Source organism: Exophiala xenobiotica (assembly GCF_000835505.1).
Source record: "Exophiala xenobiotica strain CBS 118157 unplaced genomic scaffold supercont1.6, whole genome shotgun sequence".
Lineage (NCBI taxonomy): Eukaryota > Fungi > Ascomycota > Eurotiomycetes > Chaetothyriales > Herpotrichiellaceae > Exophiala > Exophiala xenobiotica.
The window spans coordinates 1,576,639-1,592,276 of NW_013562489.1; the positions used below are offsets into that span (position 1 = coordinate 1,576,639).

Below are 15,638 nucleotides of genomic sequence, written 5' to 3' on the forward strand. Positions count from 1 at the left end.
AGTCTAGAGTTTTTGTTTCAACGCTAGATGTCCAAAGTGCAAAGGATAGCTACCGATTGAACTGTTGTGCATGTGTTGACGAGAAAGGCGAACTCTGGCATCATGGTTGTGACAATGCTTGATGTATCATGGCAGCACGATGCGGTACGCATGGCAGCCACCTGTATCGCATGGCAGCGGTGAGTCCACCGCTACTCGCCAACGTCCTGGCACGCGAACAGCAAGGGCTACGAAGTGGTGGTACCTCATAGTGGTACAAGCACAGTGGTACCGTACCTTGTGGCTTCTCATCTTCAAGTACACTTTCTGCCGACTGTACGGGGTACTCAGACTGTGGACCGAGATCAACGGCACTGCTTCTTGCTTTTCGGCTAAGAAAGTAGCTGCATAACGGCCTTAAACTGTACAAGCACAAAGACAATACTCCTCAATTGATCTTCTGCCTAATGCCCGTCATTATCCTCCCAACTACGGCAAGATGCAGATTTGCACATGCAAGACCTGTACTTGTGCCGTTAGACTGACAACGGGAACGTTTGAAGGTGACAGATTTGAAGCTTCGTAGCCATTTGAACCATCACGACCAGTGCAAGGGAAGAGGGAGCGACGTGGGTGACTGTCTTCGACTTGTTCGACTCGTGGTAGCGTTCCTGAGATTACAGCCACGAAATGTGACTTCTAAGGCGACACTGCTTCAATGTGACGGTGATGGCACATGAGTTCCATGCATGGAATGAAGAATAGGAACGCCAGTAACGAGGAGGCTGGCGAGGGTCGCCGAAGTACGGCTTAACGAATCCGGATCCGCCTTTGGCACGGTATCACATTCGCTAGGACTGGATCGTCATGTAGACTACGGAGTACTATGCAAATGACAGGGTATCGGACTTGTCGACGGACACAGCAGGAGGACTGGGGGAAGAGCTTGAGCTTGACTCGGTAGACTTACCCAGCATCAAGGAGAACGCTGCAGGAACAATTGTACGATAACCCCCAACGGTGCAGTCGTGTTGCTCAGGCATACCTCGAACTTCTCGACGGGTCCCTGGATCTGATACTCCGCCCAGGCCTGGGCAGCGATTTCTCAGGTCACTGCACCGATCATGTGCGGCGTGGAACGACATCATCGTTCTATGCAAACATGCGTGCATTTGGCAACAATGATGCTATCGCGCCGCCAACCGCTTCTCGCTTCACCAAGGTCAGATACTAGTACACTATCCTGCTTCTAAAAATAAGAGTTATCGCAAAGGACCTTCGTCTGAAGCGAGAATACTGTGTATGGCAAGCATGAAGGACGAGGGGAAAGCTCTTGCTGCTCTCACCCATCTGGCCAAGTACGTGCAGGCTCGGAGCAGCACTTGATCGATAACGGGAGACGAGACTGTCAAGCGATGCAAGGAGTATAGAGTACGGATACTCGATCATGCATTCCCATTGACCACCGGCCGGCAGGGATCTACTGGTAGGGATATAGGAGGCACCTAAGGGGCATGATGGGGGCACCACTGGGCACTACCTACAGGAGGCTAATGCACGAGGATGGTCTTGGCATCACGGTTGGTTCCCGTCCCTCCCGCGTCCTTGTTCTTCCTCGTTCATCCTTGTTCACACACATCTCAACACTTCGCTCACTCAGATTGGACTTCACTCATCCTGGCCAGAATCACCAGGCACACCAGGGTGACCACTGACCATTGACCACTGACCAGGGTAGCTTCAGCACTAGCCCTTCACCTCCCAGCCGGCTTCGAGCCTCGTCACCCAATCGTCGCTCCTGCTCCCACCTTTTCCATCACACCATCGGCTGCCTTTCCTATCCTTTCGCTCCTCTGTTGCTCCGACTCAGGGCTTCTAGCCAGAGCGGCCTTGATCCCGTGCCTACTGCGCCCTACCTGTGTCGGGTCACTTGCGGTCGAGAACAGCTTGACTGAAGGCTTGCGTGGGGGCCATTGGCTGCCGGTCCCTCAGCAGTGACACATTTTGACAGTAATGAGGACTTCTCCAGACTGTGACACCTCATGGTGAGATCATGACTGGCAGAAAGCACATGAAGAGAAAAAGTCGGCATCGCACCAATGGGAAAGAGCAGCACACAAAATATGCTTGTTTCTCTACACGAGTCAAGGAGCTCGAAAACAATGCGTTGAAGATCCCACGAGTCTAATGCCGTACTACTGCATCTGCCCGGTGGAGTTCTGGGACGAGCGATGTGTTGGGTAAGCGAGCCCTTCTGGGACAATTCCCCCGCTTGATCTGTGCGGAATACAGTACCTACAGCAGAACAAAAATGCCAAAATCCGTACACTGGTAATTGCACGGTCGACCGCATGGCGTTCTGTTGTCTGTGCGTGGGACATGAATCATGGCTCTGGTAACGCTCGCCGTGGTTCTTTCCTGAAGACTGGTACCGCTCGGATACACCCGCCATTCACGCCTTCACAACCAAACCGACCGTAGCTCTCAAGTTCCACGGCGTTATTTCGAGCTTCTGCCGGTACGGGTCACCTCGTGACTACAAGTACGTCTGGAAACGGGTCCAGGCCGCACAGAGGTGATGCCTTGATGCCTGATGGCTTGATCGGCTGCCACCACTTTGCTTCCTTGATTAGCAGAAGCAGGTGAGTCAGCCATTCAGAGGTCGGAATTCATCGGGGGTTGGCCTCCATCCCTGGAGATCTCCCAATCCGACCAGAACACCAAGTGGCTTGACATGGGGACATGTGTGCAGGGGGAGTATGCAGCCTGTTCGAGGTCGGCGCTAACCGTCCTGCCTTTAAGTACTCGTCGAAGCTGTCAGGTCCTAATCTTAGCTCCGAAGCGCCAGCCCACATTTTCACGTCCAATCATCGCTTCAGTCTCCCACACTTCATGCTCATTCATTCTGCCATGCGATGCACACTATCGCCCTGCCGAATGGAAGGAGAATTGTCGACTTACCTTTGCAACGACCCATTCGACCAGCCTGCTCATTGTTCAATCATGCAAATGACCTGCCTCCACTATCCCATCCACCAATCCACGAGGAGCGCCTTCAGACGCAGACGCGATATTCATAGATACAGCTCCTCCAGCATGTATCGTCTCTTTCTCTCATTCGCTCTCCAGGCAGAGAATTGTTTCTTACCATCTGGATCTTGCTCGAAACGATTCGGAACCTCGTCCTGACCTGCATATCATTACCCTCCACGATCCAAATATAGATCACTGGACATTGAGATAGTTCTTGAGCCTTCTCATAAACAACATCCTCAGCCAATGTCACCGTGAGTCCCTTCAAGGCAGACCGTTGCCCTCGCTGTTGCTCCTTCACCTCGTCGACGGTATCTCCCAGACGTGCGAACACTGCTGGACAGTATTCGCGACCACTCCCTAGTAATAATATTCAGCAGCGCAGGCCAGGTTTGTTTGTCCTGTCCTTGCCGTCCTTGATACCAGCATCCAATCTTGAAGCTGCTCGCGAAACGACAGTTGTACAGTCCGATAGATTCCACGACACACTCAACCATGGCCCCGTCGAAGGAGAAGAAGGCTACAGCTGTGGCCAAAGAGTCACCAGCCACGAGTATGAAGTCCTCCAAGATGCACCGGAGGTCAAGATCGGGTCGGTATCCCATGCAAAAGACCTTCTGCAAGACGTCTCTGCTAAACTTGCGCAAGGCTGCTTTACATGTCGGTTAAGACGGAAGAAATGCGACGAGGCAAAACCCAAGTGCAAAGCATGTCGACATCTGGGCCTCGACTGCGAATACAAGCGACCTCACTGGTGGAGCAACAATGAGACCCGACGGAAACACAAGGAGTTCATCAAGTCCATCATCAAACGGACCAAGACAAACGAGAAGAACCTAGCTGCTCAAAGTAACTGTCCGACACAATGCATCCTGCTTCCTTCGACATGTCCTAGCTAACATCTCCGCAGACGCGACGAGAGGGTCTTCGACTGACTCGCAAGATGACTATGATGCCGACTTCGATCCTTCTTTTGCGACAACCCCGGGTCTTTTCACACCTTATGCTCCAGACATGTACATGACCCACGACCCATACAGTCAAGGCTTCCCTTGGGAAGTGGACGTAAAGACGGAGATGCACACATACGTGAACGACGAACTCACTCGCCGAGACTCTTCGATATCAACCTTCAGCACCTGGGTTCCCCCACCGCCTCATGCCATGCTACCTTCCTATACCGGCGATGACTTTGTCCAGCCAGAGTTGTATGAGCACAAGCAAGATTCCTGGGTTGGAGAAGACCCTGTTGGATTCAACTTTTTCGACTTCAATCACGTCGGTCAACAACCCGGACCTCAGTGCTCGATGATCCACCTCGAAGACTGTGACCGTCCACTGTTCAACCACTTGCTCGACAATGTGCTTCCGTTGCTCTTCCCTGTCCTTGAAGCGAACCAACCCGGGTCAGTAAGGGCAGACGTCATTCTTCCTGCTCTCGAACACAACAAGGCTTACCTGCACTCCTGCCTACTCGCTGCTGCAACGCACATGAAGGACACCAGAACAGCCTTGGGCACTGCCGTCGACGACGATCAAATGCGCCACAAGCTCGCCTTTGTGACAATTGTAGTTGAAGCCTTGAACGGCGACACTCACCACAGCGAGATGCTCGACGCTCTGCTCGGCATGATCTCGCTGCAAGGTTGCGTCGGCTCTGCTACCGACCTCGAGAAAGAACTAATCCCATGGCACCAACACTTCCAGACCGCCGCCGACATTGTGCAGAAGCTCAACCTCCCCTCTATCCTCGAAGGATTGAACGTCACCGGCGGTCACCCACCATTCAACATGACCCTGACCGCCTCGATCGACATCCTTGGCTCGACGATGCTCGGCAAAGCACCTCGGTTCTCGAATACCTACCGAAACATGTTCTTCGCTCAGGCCAACGCAGGGCTCGAGAAGCTCATGGGCTGCAACGATCTAGTCATGTACCTCTTGTCGGAAGTGGCCTGCCTAGACTCGCTCAAAATGGAAGGCAGGCTCGACGACATCGGCATGTGCAGCCATATCACCTCGCTCGCCCAGACTCTGGACCAAATCGAGCCCACAGAGCTACCGCAAATACCGTACTCCAAATCAGGGGTCCTCAAACCGAAACAATTGACCAAGAACATTACCGCGGTCTTCCGCAAAGCCGCTCGTGTCTACCTCTGCTCGCTGGTGCCCGAGTACAACCGCTACCAGCCAGCAACGGTCAACCTCATCTCGCAGATGGCAGACCTGATGCAGTACATCCCTTCCGGACCAATTGGCTTCGACCGGTGCCTCGTCTGGCCCATGTTGATCTGTGGTGTGAATTCGATCCCCGCATCGCCCTTCCGCCGCGTCCTCTCCGAACGATGCGAAATGCTCGGCGACGCAGCTGACCACGGATCGTTCGGCCGCATGGTCCGCCTACTGCACGAAGTGTGGCGACTCAACGACGACATGGTCATCTCCGCTGGCGTATGCGAAGCCACGCCCGTCACTGCCGGAAGCCCAGGAGGTTCGATATCGACGCCGATCACCGCCGCCGCTACCGGCAATCCAGGTTCAGCACCAGGCTCTTCTTCGACGACGACAACAACAGTACCAAGGAACCAGAACGTCCACTGGCGGGACGTGATGCAACAAAACGGATGGGATTTCCTCCTGATGTAGCCAGGACTTGCTTCCGCCCTTTTGATCCGTGTCTCTTGATGTGTATGAATTCCAGTCTCGATGGCTGGGTAGTACCGAGATCACCGTTGGTCAGTGCAAGCAAGCTTCTGGCTACCAGGATGACGACGCTCTTTTTATCCGACGCTGTCGGCCTTTATCAAGGACCGATTCATCATTCGTATTCACTCATTATGACATACCCATCTTATTGTTTAATCTTTTCTGGAAAAGGGTTAATCTTACTTTTGCATCCTGGTCTGGTTACACAAAAGTCGATTTTTTGTTCCTTGGAAACTGGCGTTTCGAGAAGAGAGCTGGTCTGGACTACTTCACCCCAATCCTCAGTGCCGCGAGGGCTGGGGAGTGTAGGTGGTAGCGCGGGCGCGAGCTGACCCAAGTCGATGTCGATGTCGATGGAGCTGGGTATTTGAAGTATGGACACCAGAACGTTTTGCATCAGGGATGTTTTCTAATTCGAGATCGACTCAGCTGGGAAGAGAAGGATATATTATATTGATACCCAGGGCTGGAGCTGAGATCTCCAGGGTTTGCACGAATCTCCTTTCTTTTTAGGTTGCATGATTTGAGTAGGCGGAGTGGGCGCGAGTGGAAGGGTATACCGAGACGAGAAGGTGAATGTTCATGATGTTGAAAGCACGGAGCAGGATGAAGAAGGCACAGTTCCGGCATGCACCACCTCGCCGCTGACAGGTATGCAAGAACCGCCGTGCCGGGGCGGAGAGATGAATAGACGAGGCCACGACTCAAGAGGTAAGGTACGAGACGAGTGGTAATGGACGGCGACATAAGGGCAGAGCACATCGCATAGACCATGTGTATACGAAATTTGTGGCGAGTCAGGTGCAAGCGAAGGCCCCCTAATCTGAGCTTTAACTGAAGTCATTAGTTGGACATCGCTGAACGCTTCTGAGCACTTCCTGAGGATCGTAATAAGGTACAAAAGGAACCCATTCTGGCTCTGGCGACCGGCTAGACCTGCCACTCGGCCAGGCATTTGTTTCAGATGATTTTAGTGACCCTAGGTGCCCTTGCAAGTCCATAGCGCTGCTTTGCTGTCTGTACTGTTCCAGCGACACACGGTAATAATCGCTTCGGGCTGTTGCCAGGTGCAGATTCTACTGGACTGGCACAGTCCCAGGTCAGCTAGCACAATCCCTGTGCAACCCCTTTTTTCGAAGTGGCTGCCTCAATCCGCACATGCGACAGATAGTTTGTTTATTTTGTGTTTCGATGCGATTTCGATGTCAATCGTGATCCAAAGGTTGCGAACATACCAAAGCCTTGCTCCAGCGATGTCACTCCGGCCTGTTGATGTATCATTTGAAATTGGAGGATCGGTTTTCAACAACCTCAACGCTCTACGCCGCCTGATCGCCGCAAGTAGTGAAGATGATGTCCACACCCAGGCAGTGTTGGCCATGGAGCAGCTTGGCACATGTATCCCCGTATCCCCTGAACGCATAGATGAGGCAGTAAATGCCTTGGGTGGTCAAACTTCAGTCCGAGTTCAGAATTTGAAAGCCTCGATTGGTATCGCCTCAGGCGGGCTGTGCAGGATTATACGGCAATCGACACCTCTGCTCCAATTCTTTGTATTGTGCGCCGCCTGCAAAGTAACCGTCCTGGATGAAGATTGCGGTGCTTTGATGTTTGAAATGCTGAAAACTTCCAAAGCGCTTGCGAAGCTTCCTTGTTCAGCGGCCCAAATTGTGCGCATGATCACCCAAGTCTGTAGCCAAGCAGGGCTGATTGCTCCAGTCGACATGATGCATGGGGTCGCCTGCGCTGTCGACGAGTGGGATCCTGAATTGGACATATTTGGGAGAATGGAGGCCAAGGTCCTGGCTGAACTTTTGATTACGCTATTTGAACAAATGAGGGAGGAAACGGTCGACACCATCGTACTCACCGGCCATCAAAATTGCGTCTGGCTTGCTTCGTCTCTCCTAGGGCTCTTCGGTGAGAGAGCATGCTTGCTCATTACTAACGTCGCCATCAAAGGCCATCCGGGAGCCAAGTTGTGTATCCACGTTGAGCCAAGGTATGATCAAGGCTGGAACAAGCATGTCTTTAAAGCAAGCGAAGATCCCACCAAATTCGTTTTCCAGGTGTCTGCCGATGGGGATCGATTCTTTCATTCAGATTCCTCTCCGGTCCTTGAAGTCATTCCTGAATCAATATTATTGGAGCGAGATTCAAAATTCAGAAGTTCGCAGAAAAGCGATGGTCGTATCTGGAAAAATCGCGCAATCCCTGATATTGGCTATCTCGCAACGCGGACTACTGTATCTGGATTGTCAATACTGCGAGGACTCGGAACATTGCAATGCTGCGCCGCTAGCGGCCCTTGCTCACACCTCTTGGCTCGCAGGCGTAGAACGAATAGTCACGAGCTATGGGTGGGGTGATGAGGAGGAAGCGCAGTTTGATGCAGGATTGCTTACGGCTATCCTGGAGGAGGTGGACAAATGGCGTCGCCCAAACAGCCAAGAACGGACAATTGAACAGGTCGAATCATTCATCCGAACTCTAAGCGAGAATGTTATCAATTCTTGCATTTCTGAGGAGGAAGACGTCCCTATTCACTACATTCTTGATGCTGCCCTTTATGTTACCGCAGATGCTACTGTTACATGTACGACCTTTTTTGAGGGTGGAGGCAGGTTCATCAAGCCTTTGGATGATAAGTTGGTCGAATTTGCAGACCGGACAGTCTTTAGTGTGTCAAAGGTATAAGGCTTTGAGAGGTGTGAAAGAATCTCTGTTGGACTATCAAGGGTTCTAGGGGCTAGTCCCCCTATATACATGTGTCCTAGGGGGCTGGGAATGCTTCGGATCCACCAAACTCTGACATAGTGTTCTTTCAGACGGATTGGGGGTGTCAGACTTCCGAAAAAGCGCGTTCGAGCAACTGTTTCCTGGTCTCGATACTTGGCATGATGGCGATCTAGTGGTTGCCAGGGACGGGTACGTTGCTGGAATGAATAGACTGTGGACTGAAGTTGCGCGACATTCAGATGCGTTGAGTATTCGCATGCAAAGAGGCCAGATAAAGAAGGATCAGGGTACGTACAATTCGATTTGCGAAATCCCTTGCAACGACACCATGCTTCTCATCAGTCCGCGGATACCAGCTTTCGATGCTGTCAAGGGCCTTGTCATACCTGAAGAGCATGAAATCGGGAATGAGGCAGACTCATTTGAGACATTCGCGGCGGTCCGTGGCACAAGGATTGAAATCAAGCATTACATGAAGTACACTGCCAGTTCCGACAAGTGTTCACCGGCGGAAAGCATCTTGGATCTGTGCGATCAGTGTATTAGCGACAGCTACACATCTGGACATTGAGTCCCAGATGACGGCAACATTGAATAAGAGCCTCAACGTGAGATTGACGCAACAGCTACAGGCAAAGCGCGTCTACTGGATCGGCCCTTTCAGTCAGCCAATAACTAGCAGTGAAGTGAGAACGCTAATACGAACGGGTGCGGATAACAAGGTAACGATCTTTGCGACAGGACTCTGTATTGGCGAAAGCCTACGCGGCCCATGTTGTCGAATCATCATACGGCATCGAAGCCCTTTGCTACAATGCATCGAACGGGCTGAGTCCAGCATTGATCATACTGAAAGGTCGTGGGTAATCTTGGATTAAGGCAATCCTGCCAAATCAGTTCGGGTGATTCACCAGAACGAATCTTTATCCAAAAAAAACTCAGCAGCTTCATCATAGTTCATACAAGAAATATGCAATTTCTGAACAGGTCTAGGAACGATGATGGATTGGGACGCCGGTCTGGTCTGTCCTTGTCGTCTTCATTAAGGATATTCTCGTCGAGTATATGGCTGGTACATATAACTTTATTCGTTTAGGTAGGATTCAGAGTTAGGATAGCAAGTTCAACCAGGCAGGTATATGTTGTTTTAGCTATCTTGAGAGTGCAAAGAAAAGACCCAAATAAACAAAGTCCACGTGGTCGAACACTTCTTTGGACTAATTTGTTTAGATTTAATTGAGCCCTTAAACAGGCATGTGTATGTCCGTCGTTAGTTTAAGCTGAGCTTCCATGCCGATAATGAGCGTGGCACAGCAACTCCCTAAGACTCCCTAATCCGGGGGGCCCCCCTAATCTGGCTCCTTTCGCCTAACTTCCTAGGTAGTTAGGGTTGACGGCTGATCAGTTCTGCCCCTGCCCTACCCCATTGACCATGTCCGGATTAAGCATTGAGTGTGCATTGCAGGCGACTCTACTCTAGCTTGATACCTACAGCCCGGCCCAGACACAAGGTTGACGGCGAGAGCGGGTACTGCTCTTTCCAATAATGGACTACATCTGCAAGCAAGGAGATCATTGCGACAATAGCAGGAGGCACTGTCCCATGAAGGTTTGCCCTGAAGCCAGGGCAGGCACTGCTGCCAGGTTTGAAAGCCTGGACCTTCTATGCCCAAACACCAACGTCCTACTAAGGTGTAAGATGTACAAGTTATAAACGGCCATGAGCAGGTTGTGAGCTTCCAAAAGCCATAAACACAGGGAGGGAGTTTTCGAAGCATTGACAACCCACACTCCACAAGAAATTAGCGAAAATGGAGCTTGTAAGGGCACCGCACGAGAATCCAACCGGTGAAGACGTCAATGGCCATCGGACATCACGCTGCAAAAGTACCCAGCACGCGCCCTTGGAACACCTCCTGAGAGCCTGACAACTAGATGCTCGAGTCGTGCCTTATCGTAGCAGCTGATCCCCAATTGGCTCGCTGCGTGCCCATAATCATAACTGGAACAACGTACTCGCGGTCCATACGGACACTAATTTAACTTAACCTTATATACGGATAGCTCTGCTCCGTATCCCGTATCAGCCACTCGGATCAAAGACCTGGCGTGAGCGGGCCGCAGCCATGCTTATGATTAACACGCCTAGCGAGACCAAGAAACGTCAGATCAAAAAGGATGGCAGTAACAATACTCGGTATAAACTCACCACTACTCTATTCATGTCCTGGTTTGGTCCCTTTTGATCGACGGGCTTGAGGAACACGCACAAGTCTGACACTCTGACAGATGTTATCTCCACATGCCGTTGCCGTCCACCGTGGCGACCCGCCTCCCCGGCACACAAAAGCCGACACTGGACTCGGAGACTTAGCCTGTTTGGCTGCAGACAGCGCTAGTGACCTTGAAGGCGAAGCGAGCGAGACTACTGTAGGGCTGTTGATTCTCCGTCTTCCTCATCATGTGTCGCGCTGTTGAATGAACTTTTCACTTGGGACATGGGACATGGGACAAAGTTCGCGCTCGTCGTTTTGCAATCTCGCCTGCAAACGAGCGGTTGAGCCTTTCTTCGGAAGAAATTTGGCAAAATACCGTAGGGCCATCCTGGAACCAAGTTGGCAGAAAAGATCAGTCACGAGGCCTCTTGAGCCTCGATGCCAGTAGTTTATGCAGCTTGGTGGATGATGTTGACGAGTGGCGCAGAATCGGCCGATCTGAAAGTTGTGACCCCGGCCGTAATACGCCGCAGGCCATCCAGCCCTTCCACTCTCGGTATTGAGCAAAGGATCATTCTGCCATCTTCTACAGTATTCGTTCGATCTGGCTACATGCTCATTGACAACTTGTCAGTCCTAGGTGGCAGCTCTGCGAGGATGAAGTGCAGAACATGCAGTGTGGGCCAGAAAAACAAAGCAACCCGCGGCGACGGTGCAGCTCTGCTACCAGCGGAAGGCTTGGTTGAAGCTAACTAAGCCCCCCGGCGCAACCACCTGGGCGGCCAGTTCTGGGCGAGGCAGGCCCGGAAGGTACCATCTCAGGACCTGAAGATTCTAGAGGAGAAATACTGTCGTTAATGCCCACCCTCACAAACCTCAACATTCTCTGTAGACTGCTGCAAGAATTGCCAACACCGCCGCCTAGTTAAGGCTGCAGCAGTTTTCTTCACCCATCAAACATCGACTTTGCATGACTGGCTAGCATCCACCGAAGTCCTTTATGTGTCCGTCGCTGTCACGTAGGCCCTGGGACATCTCGGTTGGCTGTCGAGTCTCAACGAAAGTCTGGGCGTTCCGCCCGCACCCATTTCGTGAAAGTTCCACTGTCAGCCCGTAGCCATTCAGGAAGTCATACGTGGTCAGCGTCGCTTTAGCTCGTACAGGTGCTTCCAGTAGGACTTGATGCCACATGAGAGCCGTCCAGACACGTTCAGTCCCTGCAAAGGAGGAGGCTGGTGACCAACGAACGCGGCCGGCACGTAAGGTAAGAGACCAGTCCCAAACCCTTGATGCCACTTTTCCCTGTCGGTGTATCACTTTCGTGTCAGTAGTATCACTCGGAGGATCCTCCTTTTTCCAAGTAAGACCTCCGAAAGCCCTGGGATATATAAAGCAGCCCACTCCCCGTATCCTTCGTGCAGAATCGTACTTACATTCAGCCTAACCCGGAGCTTTTCTTCATTAGATTCCCTTGTTTCACACCTTGATACTAGCTTACGTGTCTAGGCACCTCTACTACATTGCGGCCTCGTTGTACCTTTGTCCCATCGTCCTGTACTACGCTTAAGAGTCATTGGAAGGAAATTGTAACGTCGTTGAGCTCATCTTACGATGGATCCTCGCTCCCAGAAAGCCGGAGGGATGCTCGACCGTCACATTTATGATACCGGCCCCATCGCAGATCGCCTGGTTCGAGGACAAGACGTTCGGAACCTTAGGAGTTCAAGCAACCGAACACAAGGTCGTGTTCCGACAGGAGACCCCATAGACAAGGCACAAGAGAAGAAGATTGCTGATTCTGTACGGGAGCTGGAGAAAAAGATGGATGATACAACAGACAAGGCGTTGCTTGATCAAGCCCGAGAGGACCAGAAAGGCATGTCGACACCTAAGGACTTAGAGATCATGTCCCTGCCGACATCTCCAGGGGTGTAAGATGGTTCCTACTCTTGTAGGGAGACCAGAGAATCTGATTCTCCCATCGGACTAAACCAATATGGTGGTTGGTCTGGTCATAAGGTCATTGATGTAATAGACTGTGGACGGTTAGGAGGTCTTGGTCAAGATGTACGGGTCAACCCATGAGGGTGCAAGCGTGGTAGAGCCCGAAGGCTTCGGTCGAAGAGCAAAGCCGTCACCATCCCAGGACAAGCTTGACAAAGCTGGATCCGCACAGAGGCGGACAACATCGTTTCGGGCAGGGTCTAAGCCGTGCACGCCTCCCTGGGTTGTTACCTCCCACATTCTTTATGTTTGAATCCCATTGGAAGGTAGTACCTTTCTCGTTGGGAGGCTCATAGAGCAGAAGCTCTAGATAGGAGCTGTAAAAAGTCTTCATCATTTCAGTCATCTCGCTCTCCTCTTGATGAATCAGTCAGAATATCGCGCTTCCTGACCTGAGCACCCTAGCTGCCAGATCTTATAGTGTCTTGAGGTGTTTCTGTGAAGGAATTGGGAGGTGTGCACACAAGAGGCAAAGGGTGTATGCGGATGAGCCATTGCCGCTTCCTCTCCGAACACAGCACAGGATCATCTTTCCGCACTTCTTTTTCGGCCATGTCGGCAGCTCCCAGTCGAAAAATTTGCCAGCTGGATCTTTAGATGATTTCAGGCGCATTACACTATTTTCGATATGTTTACCTCTGAATTTGATGGAGATGGAAAAGTGTGAAGTTCGCCGTATTTCGAGGGATTGAAGTCAGGAAGTGTCGCCCTTTTTTAATCATCAATTCCTTCAGCAGGACTGCTAGGGTTCATCTGTTTTCTTCACGTATTCGTATGCAGTATCATTTAACATTACTCTTACATCAAAAAGAATCGTTCGGATACGTGTTAAAGCCATGGACATGTCGAAAACGTGAATCCCAGAGATGTGTAAGGAGCCCCTCCGATCTTGGACTCAGAGTGATTAGTCATCACAGTGGAACACGCGTCTGCCGTCTCACGACACAAGACGTGCGCACTAGCTCTTGTAAACGCAATCACCTTTCAGTGTGTAGCCTTCTAGGAAGCGACCTGTGCTGTCGGCTAGACGAGCTCAAATGATTGAGGAATACAGCGTTCACCGTCGGCGATCAATCCCGCCATGATCGGCCACTGAACGGCACATGGACTCTTCCTCGTTACAGACGGTAGATCGCTTTGAGATATTCATGAGTCCCAAGGAATGAATGTCTTAACACGCCGACATCTTTCCTTCCTCCTTCGAGTACCGAGATGATCGTAGCTTGCAGCGTGGCGGAGGCTGAAGCTGACCATCCCTCCTCAGCGGCCACCTCCTGTCACTCACTCAAATTTGGGCGGGAGACCGCCCTGCCAGATATCGCGAGCCCCCGGTCTTCACCACAAAGGTACTTGGCAGGAACCAGGACCCATTTTCAATAAACCCTCATATCTTTGAGAGGTCGAATTTCTGTTAACAATCCTTCGCAGGCTCAGGACAAACTGAGACGGCTCAGCAGGCGTGCCAGTGACGATTGTGGTTCAACCGCAACTCCGATCTCCTCGCTGGCACCAGGACAAACTAACATCGGCTAGGGGCGTACTAGCGGCGACTAAAATTCAACCATTAGTCGACAAAAGTTACTTGTTCGAACCTTTGTTTAATCCACAGGATCAGTAAGTTCGGTCGGAGGCCTCAGTTGCGAGATGTTGCGGGGGGTGATTCTGGGGGTTTGAGCGCGCACGCGGGGAAGAAAGAGATGTCGGGGATTTGCGCAGGAGGGGGTCCGAGTCGAAAGGGGAGAAGCGCGTAATGGCGTGGGAACAAAAAACCAGCCTTCGAAAGAAGGCAGAGTTTCACTTCCCATCCTATAAATCCAGACGGACCGTTAATAAAACGTCCGCACCTGGTAGGGTGGAAAAAGTTTTTGTCTTTTGGCTGGTATGTCGATACGTAGGTGGATTGAAGGTATTCAATAACGAATGTCGTGTAGCAAGACAGCCATTCCCTTTAGCCTTGCCTAGCCAAGGAGGAGTGTCGTATACGAACATCGACACATCGAGGTAAGCATATCGATCGAATCAGCAGTCAACGAGGAGAGGATATATACGTAAGCATCGACGAGCTCAATCACATTCCAGGATCCCATGGCGATCGATGTCGAGGGCTGCTTCAGTTTGGAAGGTGTCGAGGATATCTTTAGAAGCCATGGTTCCACTAGGGAGCGTATGCTGCATCGGCCTTTCTGCCGCTTTGCAAAATCAAGATCCGGACACGAATGTGATTGAAGGAGTGGCATCGCTCAATATCCAGGGTCGGTACTTTATCACTTGATGTTATTGAGCATGAGTGGCTGACGAGATGTAATCCTGGCCTCTGTCGGAAAGAGTCGGGCGACAAAGACGCCCGGTTTGTATGCCCAAGACCCCGGCCGGGGTACCTGGGGACGAAATCGTTTTGTGGAGGTCGAAGCAAGCTTCTTCATTGGTTTGACCGGGTATAGTGAGGCGGGCTGACGTTAATTGTACGCCGGCGGCAGCTAAGTCGATACCTCGGATTCCCCATGACCAGAATTCTGGTGCCGCAACGACAAGCTCAGGGGAACACTTTCATGACCACAGGCTTCTGTGAACATAAGCATGGAATATTTGACCGTAGATAATGACATCAATTGCGAGGTGGCGGAGAGCCGCATTCTCTCTGCCCCTCATGGCCAAGTTCGCTGATCGATCCAGCTTCCTTCCCGAGAATGTGGTCTTGCGATGTGACGTTCCGGTCAATGTGACCTCGTAACTGCCCCTATCCATAAGTAGACGAGAAAAAGTTCCCCGGATGCACCTAGTCGATTATCGCCCGACTCGGCTTTCGACTTGCATCCTCTGGAACGATTCAACAAATGAACAGGTTGGAACGAGCCGTGCCGATGTCATAGACGCGGTCAGCCTTCTTCTGACGAGGCTCTGCCCGCGCAACGTGGGGTGTCGATGTCTTGGTGAATTTCAATGCGTGGTTTCAATGACCTT

General features: G+C 51.6%; 1 protein-coding gene across 2 annotated transcripts; it reads left to right on the plus strand.

Annotated features, from left to right (window-relative positions):
* The first annotated feature begins 1,613 nt into the window (after nt 1-1,613).
* On the plus strand, nt 1,614-6,609 carry PV05_09886. 2 transcript variants are annotated; one of them, XM_013456267.1, is made up of 3 exons: nt 1,614-3,604; nt 3,661-3,867; nt 3,923-6,609. In XM_013456267.1, exons 1-3 carry the CDS (start codon nt 3,508-3,510, stop codon nt 5,656-5,658), a joined length of 2,040 nt encoding a protein of 679 aa, XP_013311721.1. In that variant the 5' UTR covers nt 1,614-3,507; the 3' UTR covers nt 5,659-6,609. The 2 variants fall into 2 exon arrangements, with proteins under 2 accessions (XP_013311721.1, XP_013311720.1); XM_013456266.1 differs by having other exon boundaries at nt 1,614-3,867.
* Nucleotides 6,610-15,638: the final 9,029 nt, after the last annotated feature.